Consider the following 18509-nt stretch of genomic DNA (forward strand, 5'->3'; position numbering starts at 1 on the left):
AATCACAAAATAACTTAGGTTGAGATGGACCCTAGAGGTCACCTGATTCAATTCCCTGCTTAAAGAAGGATCAACTCAAATCATGGCTTGATCAGTGCAGAACAAGGAGATCTTTTAACCAAAAGAAAGTAAGGAGGTCCATGTGGGAATTTCCATCTTTGGTTAATATATCTGAAGATTGTGAATTTTTCTTCTACGCAGGAAAGAGAATCACAAAACAAAAGTTTATATGAAAAACAGAACATCTTAGGGAAGAGGTGGTATTTGAGTGGAACAGATACTAGGGAAAAATATACGTTGAGGATGCTGCAAGAACCAGGATCACTAAAATGATGGCATGGTTTCTGTCGAAAAGCAGATATGGTAACTGTTTGACTTAAGAAAGGGCACAGAATGTAAGTAGTAATTCTCTCTGATTAGTTTGCTAATACGGGCATGACAAGACTACTCCATGAAACAGCAATATGTTACAGCTCCTCACTAGAAAGCATTTTTTAATTTGAAAGTATTTACAAAGATAGGGGAAATTAAAAATATATGCTCATATGCCTTGAGGATCTTCTCAGACTAATTTAACTTACAGACAGGAGAGAAAAAGTGTCCTTGCATAAGGGCATATATGAAGCAGACCAAGGAATTAAGAAATTCCCCATGTGAACAGCTTATCTCATTACAGGATTTTCTGTACCTTTTTTTACAGGATAAGGAGTGTTATAAGAAACAGGGTGCTGGGACTACACGAACTTCTAGAATTCTGCTGTGACCTATTACATAGAAAAGATACTAAGAAACTAACATCTTGGTGTGTGCATGCACCAGTGTGGGTCTGCGTTTGTGTGGTTTCAAGAAATCTGCTCGTGTGACCCAAACAGGAAACCCAGTGTCTATTTGGAGATCCAGGAAACAAGATCAAGATAGCAGGCTCTTAAGTTAAAATTTAACCCTCTCTAGAGTGTAAAGTCTTTTCAAGGTGAAACACAACTCACCAACTACACAACAAGTGGCAGAAGACACCTGTTTGTCTCAGTGTACAATATAAACTTTATCACCACCTCCACATTTGTGACAAATTTCTCCCCTCTTACTATCCAAGGCTTTGAGCTAAATGTTATGAAAATGGCTTGAAAGTAAATGTCATGCTACTTGCATATGCAGGAGGTTTTCAGTACTGGTTATAACCAAAAATTATGGTCCCTTAATGAAACTGAAGAAAATTAATAGAAAATTAAACCACCTGATACAGAAACTCACAAGGATCTACTTAAGAATAAGTTTGCTTAATTGTGCGATTTTCAAGGACTCCTCTATCTCCGCTCTGGATTTTAAGTCAACTAATATTGTATTACAGAAAAGAGAATTAATCCAATTTTCTGTTTTGCTGAAATTTTCATCATTACACTCGATCCCAGTCTTTTATCACTGCTAAAAGACACTTATTAACATAACCATTACTAAAAAGTAGAAATGAAAAAGAATGCAGAACTAGAAGAAGCACAGAAGTTACATTAACATCCATTCACATTTCTCAGCTTGCATCAGGAATTTTTTCCTTCATGAGTATTTAAGTTTTGGTACTCATACTTGCTGCATACACTTATAACTTCTATGGGTTTTTTGCATATTTTCCAATTGGGGATTATTTTTTTTTCCACTTTACTGATATTTCATACTAAAAGGCAACAGCTTTGCAGGGATATTCTTCTTCTACTGGTCAGAAGGTCAGTTATCAGTCATTTCAGCTTTTATAGATACTGGTTTTAACAACTAGTAGTCATACAAAGTGTTAAAACAGAAAATAAAAGCTTCTAATTCCCTGATGGAACTAACTGTAAACAAAGTAATTAACCTCTTAAAATATCAGCACTCTCCACTTCAGCTCTAATTTGAGATTTGGGTCCCAATATCTGGACTTAGAATTTGAATGGCATCAAAGTTATGAAATAATTAAATGTTCTTTGAAAAAAGAAAAATCTGTATCAAATGTTTTAAGCAAAAACATTTGAATACATAACTGTTGAACAGAGAGCATTTCAGAACGAACTTTGGGGGGGCATCTCTGTTGATTTATCACTGAATCAAAGTAACTGCAAAAGCCTATTTCTTTGATGCAGTATTTGCACTACTGATCTTCAAAGAAGCTGTAATTTGGAAGTAGTGTTAAAACAGCCAGGAGTTCAAGGACTAAGACCTGGAAATAAACTCATCTCTCTGTTGTTCATACAAGCTCCTCACCCACTGTAGAAGTGCATCTGACAGATCATTACATCCGAGAGTCATCAACACAAAGATGGGTAGCTTATCTTGCATTTGCAGGTCAGATTACCCACAGATAAAGAGTAGAGGGGGATCCTGGACTGAGTCTGTGGAACTTCCACAAAGTACTGGAAAGGTAAAAAGGCCAAAGCACATTCAAAAGAAGGACTAAAAGGGAGAAGAGGAAAACCTGAATAGGGCAGAGATTGCAGCCAAAGAGAGAACAAGACTTCAAGAAAAGTAACTTCTGCTGAATGCAGCAAATTAGCAAGGAGGGCGGAGTACTCAAAGACTGGGCTACAATTAACCTGGAGATTTTGGTAATACTTGTTTTCATTAAATTTGAGGGATTGAAGCAAAATTAGAAAAGATTCTAGACTAATCCGAGACCCAGATGGCAGACAATGCATTTTGTTATCAAAAAAGGGTTGAAATTTGCATTGGAAGGATTAATACACTGTTTGGAGATCCTGATTTCAACACCACAAACACTCCTGCCTGCCTGATCTCTCCATCAACAGTCTTGCTATCAAGCCTTTTATATTACAGACTATGAAGTCTTGCTCACAACTAATATCTTCCTAGATATCTAACGTATGACACAACTACAAGACAATCAATAACTTTTTGTATTGACATGAACCTAATTTTAGCACTCCTTATGAGTCTAGCATGAATCGAGCAGAAAAACTTACTTTCATGTTCTTCATGCACAACTATGTTCACACGATCAACACATGACTGGATATCATTCCACGTGATAAATTCATTTCCTTCTGCACGTGTTTGAGCTTTCAGCTTCATCAAATCATCGACATATCTGGCAAAGAACAAAAACCAAAACCAGAAAACATCACATCGCAACAAGCTGGCCAGGGAACACATGAGAGAATTGCACAAGAATTGTACAGAAAGTGGAAGAGGTAGCATGAGGGTTAAAACTGGAACAAATATGAAAAGGGGGAAGAAGAGAAAGAGCAAAGGCTGCATGCCGGATGGTCAGCCCAAATGTGAAATAATCAACAAAATCACTAAAACACTGAATGAGGGTCCAGGGCAAAGAACACAGCGGGTATATTAGTGACAACCTAATGGTACCACAACATGGCTTTAATGTGAAATCCCTAAGAAAGCGTTGAGAAACAGCACAGAAATCAGACCAGTAAGAAACAGTAACCACAAAAACAAGATGCAAGAGTCAACGGAGATAAAATCAATACTGTAATAAATAACATAGAAAGAACGTGATGTGTAAGAGGAAAAAAAAATTCAAAAAGTCACAGAATATAAGTAACGTCAAGGACAGACATGATTCCTTGAAATATCCACCTCTGAGAGTTCTCATCCTCAATGTTTGTAAGCCCTGTGACAGGACTGCTCAGTTGTTTCCATACTGTATTCACATCCCCTGAATCCAAAGCCCTATTAATCAGGGCCACAGAAGACAGCATCTCTACAGCAACAGATAATTCTGGATGGGTGAGGTTACCCTGCATACAAAGAGGACAACAAATTAGTTCCACTCGCTCTTTACAAACTATTGCTGCACACAGAACAGTCATTGTCAGAACAGACATATAACAAAGCAAAGGGACAATCTTTACGACATAGAAGTAGAAAGATGAGTATCATAAAGCTAGAACACCAAATAAGAGATTAAAGTAGAACCTTACAGGACCAAGTGTCTCAAGATTTAGGGATTAAACTTCACATGAGAACAGACTGAACACCAAAGCAGTTCTATGAAGACTCAAGACAGGTTTGTTCCAGAAAACACATTTAACAAAACAGACAAGGTAGACCAAGTGATCCATACCAACTTGCAGAAATAAGAGAGAATGTGATACTTACTTCAGGGCTCTGTTGCTGCAAGGTGGCCAGCTCCCTTTGGTAAAGATCTGCAGCAAATGCATAAACCTCTGGTAACTGGGCCTCTGGATTCATCATTTCTGCCACAGTCTTCTCAGCATCACCCATTCGAATTGCAGAATTAATTCTGGCTACTGCTGCCAGCCCTAGAAGTTCAAAGATGTAGCATAAAGAATGAGGAAGGCTGACAATTGAGTCCCCAGTAATAAGAGAGCTGCTATTCTACTCAATAATCAGATACCTAACAAAAAAAAGAATAATTCCCTTAGCTACAGGGAATGAGTGAAACTTTCTGATCCATACTTCCCCAGTTAGTCTTCCATTACTGCAGACAACTGAAATACATAATGCCTTCTTTAAAACAAAGCTCATGTTTAAAAACAGTTCACCTTTTTGCCTGCTTATCAAAGGATTGTTTCACCATTTCTGTCTTTGACAGTAAGAAGCCTCAAAATTGCAAATTTTTGGATGGATGAGTAGTAGCAACTTTTTCTTCCTGTCTACATCTATCCTGCTCAAGGCAGAAACAGGCACTCTACAGCGGGTACATGGTGGCTAACTTTAAAAGAGCACAAGTAGGTAAACAAATGCCAAGGTCCATGCTGAACAAGTAAGGTACTTCAAATGTAGCCTCCTAGCCTAGTTATTAGGCATTCACTATTTTCCTCTTGTATTCTAAACCCTCTCTCCCCAGATCTCTAGTAGTCTCCTTTCTACCTATTACAAATTGAACTAATTGCTCCTGCACAGCCAGAACTGAACATTATTCTCCACAAAAGAGCTCTGCATGGTGTCAGAAGCATCAATCAAAAAACAATCGGCCATCACTATCTGCATTGTATTTGCTACCTGATATTTAGAAACAGTTAAAGGTTCTGCAGCTCAAACCAAGTAAGATTTATGTCAATGGTCAGCAGGTAACCTAGTTTTCACACCTCATGGATCAATCCAGATTTCCTTCACAGATCCAGAGCACAAAAACTCATACAAGCATTCTAAAAAAGAAATTATTTAAGGTGGATGCAAAAGTTCTATGTTTCTTAATATTTCAAATTATATGCTGTTATCTCCAGCAGTATTCCAACAGCTGGATAAAAGACACCACAAATAATCAGGGCAACCATCTCTCTTTAATGTTCTTGGCACCCATGAAGTACTTAAAAGAACATTCATAACTGTTTGAGAGAGACCTCACTTATCCCCATATAGACCCAAATATTGTGCTGTCTCATCCTTTGGCTCACATCCATGGTCACTTTGCTGCAGTAATTCCTGCTGATCCTTACTTTGCTGATACTGTTGTGCTGCCCTGTTAGCAGCATCCACTCCCAACTGCAACTCTTCCTTCTGCAGAGGACCTGTAAGGCCAGCCTGAGAAAAAGAAGAAACCAGGAGGGTGAAATGATGTCAGCTTATTCACTTCAAATAGTTCAATAAAAAGAAAAAAAAAAAAAATCCAGCTTTTCCTTAAAACACTCTAATGCCACATAGCTTCTGCAAACAAAGAATGCCACATATGTGAGGAAGACAGAAATTGCTCACTAGATTCTCAGTTCATATGATGAAAGACTGTATATGTACAACCTGATCCCTTTTACAGTATTAGAAGTGCAGCCCCATGAACACAGCAATTAAAGGCAAGACTTAGCTTCCAAAATTATAAAACATTTAAGACAAAGGGAACAATTTTGTGGGAAAAGACTCCCTGTACGTGAGCTGCATGCTGGAGTGAAATTAGTAATTGTGTAGTTTGCCATGAAGTGATAAATTAATTAATGTTCCATTTTACCTCTGAGCAATGAAAGAGTTAGCAGAACATCAAAAATGGACAACATGCTTCTTGGACTATATGGTACCACTTGAATACAAATAGAAAATGAGACTGAGTGACTGGGGAGCAGGAGGACTTGAATAACTTGGGTAGTAGCCATACAGGTCATGACCCTTTGTATAGTTCACACAGTAAAGACGATAATTCTCCAAAAGCACGAACAGACCACACTTATGTAACAAGACATTTCAATTACATTCTGGAAGAATATGCAATCTGACTTTGCAGTTTAGAAAACAGCTCAACTTGTCTTTTGTGTCTACTAAAAAACTTAGTAAAAATCTCCCTGCTCCTATTTCATCCCTAGAGACATCATTGGACAACTATGGAGAGTTTCTGCCACACCAAAGCTTGGGAGGACTTTTTAAAAAGCCTCCACTTTTCCTATTTTATCTTAATTGTAGGTCCCAAGACACAGCTTGTGAAGATCTTTCTTCAGTGATAAGTGACAAGTCTTCTGAATAGCAACAGCTGCGGGGCTGCCTGTGCCGTAGAAGTCCTCATACTCCCATAGAAGGGTATAACAGCAATACACACACCCTTCAGCTCCATCATTCACGCAGAAACCCAGGTAAGGAACACTCACAAAGTATTGCAGTACACTGGCTGACGGGAAGAGTATCCCAAAACAGCACATTCACTATAAAGGAATTATTCTCTAAGGAACATCATCTAGCTATTGACCAAACAAATCTTGCATCACAACCCCCCCCCCAAAAAACAAAAAAACAAACCACCACACCAAAACCACACCCAAATAAAAATAAGCAAGCAAGCAAGCAAGAGCAGTTCTGAAGTACTGCTGCATGCCTTTCAGATTGAGGGATCCTTCTGAACACAAAAAAGCTGCACTCCAGCAGAAAAAGCTGTAACAGTCTACAAAAGAAAGGTATTATATACCTATATATATAAACATATATTGATGCAGATAGATTTTGCAGGGGTTCAGGGAAGAGGACATGCTAAATTACTAGAAATGTGGTCCTAAATGAGCCCTATGCAGGAAGTGTCCCAAGTTGGAGAATATATGAGGTCACATGAGACAGGTACGGTCACACAGCCAGGCAACTCCCACTGCAGCTGCATTCAGTCCTGCTCCATAATAAATTATATAGCAGTTGAGGAGTTGAATGAGCTGCACTAAAGTCTGACAACAAAAGGATAGGGGCCCTGTTTGAAAGCTGCTTCCTAGTTAGGTACTACAACTGAGTCCCAGAAACTTTAAGGCGGAGAGTTTCTTCAGCCCCAGAAAGGCCTAAGTTCTAAGTGAGACTGCTTAAAACGACACAATCACAGAATAGTTGATGGTAGAAGGAATCTCTGGAAATAGTCTAGTCCAAACCCCTGCTCTACAGCAGGTTACCCAGTACCTCTGCAGAAAAGCATCTGAGGGTCCTGATGGACAGCAAGTTGAACACGAGTGAGCAAAGTGCCCTGGCAGCAAAGAGGGCTAATGGTAGTGTAGGCTGCAGTAGGAGTGTTGCCAGCAGGTCGAGAGAGGTGATCCTTCCCCTCTACTCAGCACCAGTGAGGCCACACCTGCAGTACTGTGTCCAGTTCTGGGCTCCCCAGCACAAGAGACACATGCACATACTGGGAAGAGTTGAAGGAAGGGTCACTAAGATGATTAATGGACTAGAGCATCTCTCCTATGAGGAAAGGCTGAGAGAGCTGGGACTGTTCAGCCTAGAGAAGACAAGGCTCCGGGGGAATCTCAGCAATGTGTGCAACTGTCTGAAGGGAGGGTGCAAAGAAGATGAAGCCAGGCTCTTTTCAGTGGTGCCCCATGACAGGACAAGACCCAACCGGCACAAACTGAACCACAGGAGGGTCCCTCTGAACATCAGGAAACACTTTACTTACTGTGAGGATGACTGAGGACTGGCACAAGTTGCCCAGAGAGGTTATGGAGTCAAAAGCTATCTGGACGTGATCTCGGGCAACCAGCTCTAGGGGACCCTGCTTGAACACGCGGGTTGGACAAGACAAGCTAACTCGAGAGATCCCTTCTAGCCTCAACCATTCTGTGAGTCTAACTGTGTTCAGTTGAGCTTTGAGTATATCCAAAGATAGAGACTCCACAAACTCTCTGGTCAATTTGTTCCAGTGTTTGATCACCCTCCGTAAATGAAGTTTTTTCTTACGCTTAAATAGAATTTCCTGAATTTCAGCTTGTGCCCATTGCATTTTATACTGTCGCTGTGCATCACTGAGAAGCATCTGGATCAGTTTTTATTCCCTCCCATCAGTTATTTGAGAGCGTTCTTTTCCCAAGGCTCAGTAATCCCAGCTTTCTCAGCCTCTCCTAATATGTCAGATGCTCCAAGCCCTTAATCAGTTTCTCAGATGTCACTAGACTTGCTGCAGTATGTCCATGTCTCTTGCCCTGTGGAGCCTCAGAAGTGGGTGCAGTACTCCAGCTATTATCTTCACCAGCACTGAGTAGAGGGAGAAGGATCACCTCCTTCAGCCTGCTGACAATGTTCTTCCTAATGCATCCCAGGACATTGCTGGCCACTTCTGCCACAACCGTATATTCCTTGCTCTTCGCCAAGTCATTGTCCACCAGCACCCCATATCCTTCTTTGCAAAGCTGCTTTCCAGCCAATCTATCCGCAGTCTGTGCTGCTTGTGCATGGGGTTATTCCTCCCCCAGGTATAGGGCTTAGCATTTGTCTTTGTTGAACTTCATGAGATTCTTAATGGCCTATTTTGGTCCCTCTGAATAGCAGTGCAACCATCTGGTATATTGACTGCTCCTCCCTGTTTTGTATCATCTGCAAACTTACAAAGGGTACACCTCGTCCCATTTTACAGGCCAATAGCGAGGATGTTAAATAGTATTGGCCCCAGTACCAATCCTTGGGTACACTGCTAGTGACTGGCCTCCAGCTGGACATCATGCTGCTCAACACAACCCTTTGAGCCTGGCAGTTCAGTTAGTTTTCAGTCTACCTCACTGTCTACTTACTTAGCCCACACCTCAACAGTTTGTCTGAGGATATTACGGGATACAGTGTCAAAAGCCTTGCTGAAGTCAAGATAAACATCCATTGCTTTCCTCTCATCCACCAAGCCAGTCATCTCTTTGTAGAAGCCTGTTAGATTGGTCAAGCATGATTTCTCCTTCAAAAATCAACACTGACCACTCCTAACCACTCTCCTGTCCTTCATATATTAGGTAATTGTTTCCAGGATTATTTGCTCTATCATCCTCCCAGAGATTGAGGTGAGACTGATAGACGTATAATTCCCTAGATTCTCCTTGCCCTTCAAGATAGGAGTGACATTCACTCTCCAGTCCTCAGGAACCTCCCCCAATCTCCCTCAACTTTTAGAGACTGCCTAGAGCGGCCTCACAATCGCATAGGCCAGCTCCCTCAGCACTCACAAATGCAGCCCACCAGCTCCCTTGTCCAAGCTGTTTATATGCTCCCTAACTTGATCCTCCTCTACTGAGGGGTCTTCCTTGTTCTATACTTTCCCACTAGTGTCAGAAGCCTGGGATTCCCAAGGGAAAAATCTTATCAGTAAAGTAAGAGGCAAGAAAGGTATTCAGTACCACAGCCTTTGTGTTCCCTGTCTTCTGCTCCTGTGCCCCATTCAGCAGTTGTCCCAAGTTTTCCCTAGTCTTCCTTTTGCTGCTGATCTATCTACGTAGAAACCATTCTTGTTGCCCTTCATGTTCCCTGTCAGATTCAGGCCCAGTTGGGCTTAGGCTTTCTTAATCCCACCCTACATGCTCAGACAGCATCTCTATATTCCTCCTGAGTCACCTGACCCTGTTTCCATCCACCTCTTGTATGCTTCCTTTTTCTGCTTGAGCTTTGTGGGAATTTCTTTGGTTCATCCATTAAGGCCTCCTGCCACTTTTGCCTGACTTTCTGCTCATCGCAACATGCCATCCTCAAGCTTGGAGAAGGTGATCGTTGAAAAGTCAATGAGCTCTCCTGGATCTCTCTTCCAGGATCGTAGTCCACAGGATTCTTCCAAACAGATCCACGAACATGTCTTCAGGCTCTCCTGAAGGCCAGGGCTGTGACTACACTTTTTACTGAGTTCCCTCCTCTCAGGATCGTCAACTCTATCATCACACCATCTCATAGTCACTGCACCCAAGGCTGCCCCCGACCTTCCCATCTCCAACCACTTCTTTCTCATTTGTATTAGGTCCAGCAAAGGACTTTCCCTCATCAACTCCTCATTTACATATACCAGGAAGTTATCACCAGTGCACTCCAGAAATGTCCTGAATTGCTTGTACCCTGCTGTGCTGCCCTTACAGCAGATCAGGCAGCTCAAGTTCCCCAGGAGGAGTGAGGCATCCTCCACTTGTCTGAAGAAGGCCTCACCTCCTTCTGCCTGATCAGGCAGCCTGCACATAAAATCCACTAAAGAGTTCGCTTGAAATTAGAAGCCAAGGTTAACCTTACTTATAGAATCATAGAATCATTTAAGTTGGAAAAGACCCTGTCCTGGTTTCAGCTGGGATAGAGTTAATTGTCTTCCTAGTAGCTGGTATAGTGCTATGGTTTTGAGTTCAGTATGGGAAGAATGTTGATAACACACTGACGTTTTCAGTTGTTGCCAAGTAATGTTTCGTCTAAGTCAAGGATTTTCCAGCTTCTCATGCCCAGCCAGCAAGAAGGCTGGAGGGGTACAAGAAGTTGGGAGGGGACACAGCCAGGGCAGCTGACCCAAAGTGGCCAACGGGGTATTCCATACCATGTGATGTCATACCCAGTATATAAACAGGGGGGGAGTGGGGGAACTGCTGCTTGGGGACTAACTGGGCGTCAGTTGGTGGGTGGTGAGCAACTGCATTGTGCATCATTTGTATGTTCCAATCCTTCTATTATTACTATTGTCATTTTATTAGTGTCATCATTATCAATACTAGTTTCTTCTTTCCCGTTCTATTAAACCGTTCGTATCTCAACCCACAAGTTTTAATTTTTTTTCCTGATTCTCTCCCACATCCCACTGGGTGGCAGGGAAGTGAGTGAGCAGCTGCATGGTGCTTAGTTGCTGGCTGGGATTAAACCATGACAGACCCTTAAGATCGAGTCCAACCATTAACCTAACACTGCCAAGTCCACCACTAAACCATGTCCTGAAGCACCATGTCTACAAACAGTGTATGGTGGGATTCTCCACAGTGAAAGTAGTATATGCTTACCTGATGGGTATTTATAGAACACAAATATCCACATTATTTGGGCACTGACAACAGTAAAATGAGAGGGAAGACACACCAATATTATAACGGTTCTATACGCACACACGAGTTAATATTTTAAGGTTTGGTGAAAGTATTTTAAGTATATATACATACATACAAGCATTATATTGGCCTTTCATATGCAGAGATGAAAACTAAATGATAAATATGCTTACTGTATGCTTCTGTCTCTTTGCATTAACTTTTTCAAACCAACACTAAACTGTAACGCAGGTATATAGCAAGTGATTAGTATGCAGTGGTATGATGAAAAGGGGAGGGCAGGGGGAAAACCTCATGAATCAGGCAGGGTAATCTAGACTTTTCCATACCTCCTGTTTCTGCTGTCTATCACTCAAAAACTGCTTGAAATACCAGTCACAATTTTCTCGTAGCAATCCTCGGAGTCCCAGGGCTGGTGTTGCCAAAGCTTCATACAGTGCTAATGCATCTCCTCGTTCCAAAGCTAGGTCAATCTTTGATATGGCTGCATGTGCTAGCAACAGTAAAGCAGAGTTTTGAGAGAAACATTACCTGAGGAAGTCCCATGGTTTACATAACCTACTGCTCAGAAAGAAACAGTCGCTAGACCCGATAGATAGCAAGTTAGGCATGTAATCTGAAGGGAAGACTTCTAAAGTCAATTGCAAAGTAGTACTTGAAAAAGGGGCTGAAGGTTGGAAATAGCATGCATTACTCAAGATGAAGAACTGAGGGGGCCAGCGACATGGACAATCCATTTCCTAAAGGAAGGGCAACAGAAGTCAAAATGAATTCAGCTTACAACTATTTACTAATGATGAGCAAAACAAGCAAAGAAACAAACAAACCCCAAACACCACCAAAAAACCCCACAAAACCAGGGGAACTGCCTTCCACTTTTGTTAGCATTACAGAAGGTGAGGAAGAGCACTCTAATTAAGACTATTACTTTAGCATGATACCTACTGTTCACTTTATTGATGTTTCCCTGAATCTCAGCTTGAGTCAGAAGTTCTTCATACACATCTCTCTCTCTCTCTGAATTTTCCGAGGCAATCTGAAGATGAAATAAAAACTAATCAGTGTTTCTACAGTTTCCTTTGCCCTCATAGATCTTCTCATTGAAAAAGTCAGGGAGCATAACTGTATATCTATATAGAGTTGTGATAGGTCATAGATCGGCTACCTCTACACATGCAAAAAGAAGCCCTAGAAGTAAATACATATAAAGTAAGTATACTCACACTCTGATACAGACAGCCCAGAAACATCTTATTTCAATGTAATTGCTCTATATGAACACACAGTAGAGCTCCACAACACCGAAAGCAGTACACATAGCTAGGCATTTGATACACAGCACTTTAAAACAACATTGACCCCTTCTGAGAGCATCAGTCAGTTTTGCTCATCATTTCATTGTTTGGAAAAATGTATCTATATTGTATGAAAATAGAGGGATAGCATTCCCAACATTTAAAGGCTGACATGAATTCTGTATTCATGCAGCCCATATTTCAGACAGCTGAACAGAGTAACACAGCTAACTGCTGCCTGTCTTCTACAATAGGAAGACAGGTTACTGGGGAACATATTAGAATACCACCAGGAGTAACTCCACCTAACACTATACATACAGGACTAACACACATTCTGTGAACTCCCCACAGTTTACACTGCAATACAAAATTGCAATGCATACAAATAGATGGTTTGAAAGAAGATTTGATCTACCCTATTTTTAGCATTCTCCATCTTGTCTTGCTTTGCTCTGTAGAGCGTGTCTTGGTAAGTGGATTCCAGTTGATCATCAAGATTTATTAGCATGGCATTAGGGTTCTTCATTGCCATAAGAGTGTCAGCTGGAACCTGATGGTCGATTGCTTCATTAATGGCAATGACAGCAGCATGTACTGAAAAAACAAGTCACAGTCTGCCAGTTAGTCCCAAACACAGCAGCTCTGTTAAAAATTGAGAACTTCACTGGAAAGAGCAGAAGAATTATCTGGAAATTAACTAGAAAGCAAAAGAATTATCAAAGCACCTCTCATTCTATCGCAATTTTGTGTTCTTGACAAAAAAAGGCAGCCTACTTCCCAGTACAATACTCTAGCTAGTCAAATCATTATGTTCCAGAAAGAAAAGAAAAAAAAATACATCAGGGAAAGAAAACCCTTTTCCCAGTCTTCCAAAAGGCATGTCAGAAGGGCTGTACTGTCTTACAACAGGGGGCATTAAAACCAACACGTTAAAAAAAAAAAAAAAAAAGAGAAATCTAATCTGCTGATTTGAATAATCACATAAAATGAAACTCCCATTTTTCCTTACATGCTGCTTCATCCACAGAAAGTTCGTTTGCAAGAATTCCTCCAATCTTACTGAAGGCAGGCATCTGAATACCATACTTCTCCAGTTCAAGCCTCATATTACTGATTTCCTCCTCTGAAACACACATAAAAAACGTTATGCAGGCTTAAACTCACTAGGAATCAGCACTGTTATACCAACTGCTGCTACAAAAAAAAAATTAGGATAACTACAATAAGTTATAATTACTCTTTAAATAATACTTTGAATATAACCCAGTAAGTGAAACCAAATAAATGAAAACTGATAGACATTTTGCACACGTCCCTAAAATCTACATTTCTCCCAGAAACTCATATGGGAATATTCTGCAGTCTCTCTCACTAGAAAACAACACACAACTCTCATGAGGAGCTGGAAACACACTCCATCATTCTGAGGTGCCTCAACTACATCTGCCAACAGGTCAGGAAAACTCATAGCAGAGAGACTATGATGAGAAAAGTGAATGGAGGATATCAAGACATGCTGTTGCTAAATACCATACAACTCAAGAAGAGAGTTGATAGTTTAGAATGTTATAGATACAATCAACAACTGTTTTGCAGGAAAATAAAGTTTATACACCTTTTAAATCAGATGCGTGCCCTCAGGCAGGAACCTAACGCAAAACAGAATTTGACACTTTTGCAAAAATCAAGGAACTAAAACCTTGAGGAGGCATGTGGACATAAGAATTTGTGCTGGAATCTCCTGCAGCAGATTAGCTGGTAAACTCTTCTTCGGAGGTGCTGATGGCACCTCTACTTTAAACTGTCAAGGGAGGTCAGAACTGTTCACCAAGTTCCAAACTGAAACCTCTCCCAAGGGGATGGAGGCAAGGTTTAAGCATCTTACAACAGTGGCAAAAAAGTTAAAGGGCTGTTATTTGCAAAAGTAATGATTAGCAAATGGATGGCTATTTAACAGCCTGGCTCAGAAGCACCCAAATCAAACCTTTTTCTTAAATTAGTAGAATTCCTCATAGCCATTAATTTTTAATTTAATTTGCATTTAGGATATCAACAGTAACAATCCTTTAATAGATCTATATAGTGTGTAGTATAGTATCAGATAAAGACAGCACACATATCAGCACTTTTTATTTTTTTTTACCTGTGAAGTCCACCTTCCCATATAAATCTTGAATCTGGGGGGCAAGACCCAGTTTGAACAGGTACAGGCTAGAAAAGAAAATAAGCAAAAAATCAGAACTAGTAATTTTTCCTTGTGGTTCTGACATGACACAGATAATTTTAGGAGAAATAGATTCAAGAAGCCACTCAGGTAAGCCAACATAACAGCTCATAATCACCAAGAGGGTGAGCTGACACCTCTCTTCCCCCCTCAGCTGCACATAACTGGTCCACCAGTCTGAAGTCTTCACAGAATTACAGAATGGTTGAGGCTAGAAGGGCGCTCTCAAGTTTGTCTTGTTCAAGCTCTGTCCTCAAACAAGGTCACATAGGACCAGGTTTCCCAAGATCATGTCCAGATGGCTTTTGAATATCTCCAAGGGTGGAGACTCCACTTCTCCGGGCAACTTGTGCCAGTCCTCGGTCATCCTCACAGTAAGTAAAGTGTTTCCTGATGTTCAGAGGGACCCTCCTGTGGTTCAGTTTGTGCCGGTTGGGTCTTGTCCTGTCATGGGGCACCACTGAAAAGAGCCTGGCTTCATCTTCTTTGCACCCTCCCTTCAGACAGTTGCACACATTGCTGAGATTCCCCCGGAGCCTTGTCTTCTCTAGGCTGAACAGTCCCAGCTCTCTCAGCCTTTCCTCATAGGAGAGATGCTCTAGTCCATTAATCATCTTAGTGACCCTTCCTTCAACTCTTCCCAGTATGTGCATGTGTCTCTTGTGCTGGGGAGCCCAGAACTGGACACAGTACTGCAGGTGTGGCCTCACTGGTGCTGAGTAAGGGGAAATATTCACTAAGCTGATCTGGCTTACTAAAATGGTGTTAATGTATTCACTTGGAGCCTGACAAGAAATGGAACTGCTACAAAGGAGGGATGAATCCATACAGCTAAGGACAAATGGGACTGGGGAAAGAGAAGCAACTCCTCTCCTTTTTGCCTGTTGTGCCGGGTCAGCACAGATCATTGAAATGTGCCCTCTATTAAAATATTTAATTATACAAGAACATTAAAAATAAACTATTAATAAAGTAAATATCTATTCCTCCAGTAAACTTAGTTTTAACAAGTTTGGAGATTAGAGAGTAAGCAATCCCACCTTTTCACATGACCTCAACATGCCAAATCTAAATCTCCAATATTTATAAATCCAAGCAGATTTTTTTCATATAACAAAACACACACACAAAAAAAGGCCAGAACATTTCTGACCCACAGACTGTCAACAAAACTGCATTCTAGATCTTTATGTCTTAACTGGAATATACTTCTGCACTAAGTTTGAAAAAAGAGTAAGTTTTTAATAAAACATCCTTTTCCATATTTATATTTACATGTCAGAATTACTCTTCTTTCCTTGATAAGGAAAATTATTTAAATGATAAAATCTTGAGGCTGCCTTTGCAGAAAAATTGGCTACAGAACATTTCAGCCAAAAAGGTTAACAATTGAAAAAAATTAAGTAGTATGGAAAAGGTATTATTAGATGAAAGATTATAACTTCTACAGCCTTAACTACTGGAACTGTTTGCATCTATTAATTTTGCTCCCCAAGTTAATTTTCTTTTCCTAATATATGATCTAGAAAGAGTACAGCAACAGCAAACAATTTTCTTGGAAAGCTTGGTAATTGTCCACAATTCGGACTACTGGCAGGGGCGAACGGCCAGGATATAACAAAGAACATGTAACAAGAACATATGCCTGCCAACTCCTGGCATAAAGTAGCTATCACAAAGCTGCCAGCAAGGGAGGAACTTTGCCATAACGTAAACAAAAAGGAGCATTGGTCGTGATAGTGGCAGTGTACCCCACCACACGTCTACTCCCCACTGCTCTATAAACTCCAAATGACTTGTTCTACAGAGATAACTCATTTTAAAGTTAAGCTGGGATCAAGCTCGCTTCTATAAATAATAATTTCATCTACAGCAATCTGAAATATCAGATAACATTCAGATAAATGCAATCCATCTCTATGGATTTCACACTTGCAACAGATTAGAGAGCATAACAAGCCGTTCTTGAGAACTGAAACTGAGCAAGCAACAGATGAAGACCCAAATGTACGCAATCCAGCATTCAATCACCTAGTAAATTCTACAAAAGGAATCCTTTTAAAATAAAAATGTCAACATGTTCCAAAAGTCACATTTGCATTCAAACCAGCTAGCCAGATGAAAAAAAAAAACAACCAACCCAAACAAACTGAAAACAAACAAACAAACAAAATCAAGCACACATGTGATGTGCCATTCTGTCAAACTGAAGAGCAAAGCATCAACAAATGAATCCTGCCAGTTTTCTCAGGAACTGGGATTATCCTACTCAGTCTATGTGAGATTTTAAAATTTAAGAGACCTTTCAACAACAGTTCCTGGTTGATCACTTACTGTGGTCATCAAGATACACACGCTGCAGTACAATGCTGTAACCACACTGGCTTTCATTCGGTGATCTGACTGATCCCTACATAAACTAGTATCTTGTGTTTCTCACAAACACCTTTTAGGGCTTCAGGCTTTCCTTTAAGCCCCAAAATGTTTCGCTCTGCCTCAGACAGTAGAGAGGGAGTGTGAGAACTGGGACGGGAAGGTAGTAATCACAACATACTTGACTGGTTCTTTTTCCTTCAGCATCTGATTTGGCCACTGCCCAAAGCAAAATACTGGCTTCATGGATCTTTGCTCCAACCTGGTAAGATTGTTCTGCTAGAAAATTCATCCTCATCCAGGCTTCAGTTCAGCTCTCTCCCCTTTCAGCTTTGCAGAAAGATTTCAGAAGCAATTAGATTTCTGCCTAGCATGCCTTACCTGAGTGCATGAATACAATAGATACAGCGTGGCATGTTCTTGCGATCATAGATATCTGTAGTTTCTGGGTAGAATATCTGAAGATAAAACAAAGTTAGCAGTCTGAATTATACTCACTTTATATAGCCAAATCGCATAACTGTGATAGGCCCAATTCTTCTGCAGTACACTAATGAAGCAGCCCACAGAACAAAACTCTTTGAGCTTCTCTGCCCTGGCCCAACCTTTCTCCTACTTGAAGTGCCAATCCTTTTGTTTCTACCACCGAAACCAGGGCTCCCCTTTCCCTGCCCACGTTCTACACACATGGATGAGTACACCCTTTCTTTTGTGTGCCCACCAAGATACTGGGTCATGAGGTATTAGCGAGGACTTTGGTGAAAGCCAAGAGATGAAAAAAATACTTAGAACAGAGAAAAGAGGATTTTTTTGGACTAAATGGGGTTGAGAAGCAAGAGAAGAGACAGTGACAAGGGAAACTGAGACCAGCACTGGGGTGGTCTGCGTACTACATTTTCAGTTAGCTGGACCCAAAAGCTTTCAGACAGTCTCAAATGCAAAGTTGAATACAAGGGGCTAATACTGGAAGCGTCAATTCATTCAGAAGTGCTGACAAGGTACGTTACTTTCTAGTTATTGGGAAATTCCTTGCTATTGCCTGTGAGCACAAAATAGCATTGCTCTTTCTGTAAAGGCAAGAGCAACTGAAGGACCCTCACAATTCCACAGCATCAGTTCCCTGGCTCTTCTGCATGGGGAAATACTTAAAGCACCAATATCTCTTTGTCAGTGTACTGGACCTCAGCACAGTTTCTTTAACATCTCACACATTTATTTTCCCCCTAAATCCGCTTAAATCTGAAAATCTTGCCTCATACCCGGCACTTAACTTCTCTCTGTCTAGCTCCCTCCTTGTTTATTTTCACCTAACAACATTAAGAGCATATTTCAGTATTTCCTAATCCCAAATTTGCTCCTGTAAGATCATCATAAGCCAGCCAGCAAGGCTCAACTAGTAAATCTCAACAAGCTATTTGAAAAACTTTGCCAAATATA

The 18509-nt window shown here is 40.7% G+C and overlaps 1 protein-coding gene across 1 annotated transcript in view; it reads right to left on the reverse strand.

Annotated features, from left to right (window-relative positions):
* IQGAP1 (IQ motif containing GTPase activating protein 1) overlaps positions 1-18509 on the reverse strand; it is a 76925-nt gene that overhangs the window by 29960 nt on the left and 28456 nt on the right. The window contains exons 5-14 of the mRNA XM_052807404.1: positions 17454-17530; positions 14619-14686; positions 13485-13598; positions 12891-13069; positions 12123-12213; positions 11507-11670; positions 5409-5493; positions 4105-4268; positions 3583-3743; positions 2949-3073 (exon numbers count right to left, since the gene is read on the reverse strand). Coding sequence (XP_052663364.1) covers positions 2949-3073; positions 3583-3743; positions 4105-4268; positions 5409-5493; positions 11507-11670; positions 12123-12213; positions 12891-13069; positions 13485-13598; positions 14619-14686; positions 17454-17530 — 1228 coding nt within the window. The remainder of the gene's footprint in view (positions 1-2948; positions 3074-3582; positions 3744-4104; positions 4269-5408; positions 5494-11506; positions 11671-12122; positions 12214-12890; positions 13070-13484; positions 13599-14618; positions 14687-17453; positions 17531-18509) is intronic.

Source organism: Harpia harpyja, chromosome 14 (genome assembly GCF_026419915.1).
Source record: "Harpia harpyja isolate bHarHar1 chromosome 14, bHarHar1 primary haplotype, whole genome shotgun sequence".
Taxonomy (NCBI): Eukaryota; Metazoa; Chordata; class Aves; order Accipitriformes; family Accipitridae; genus Harpia; species Harpia harpyja.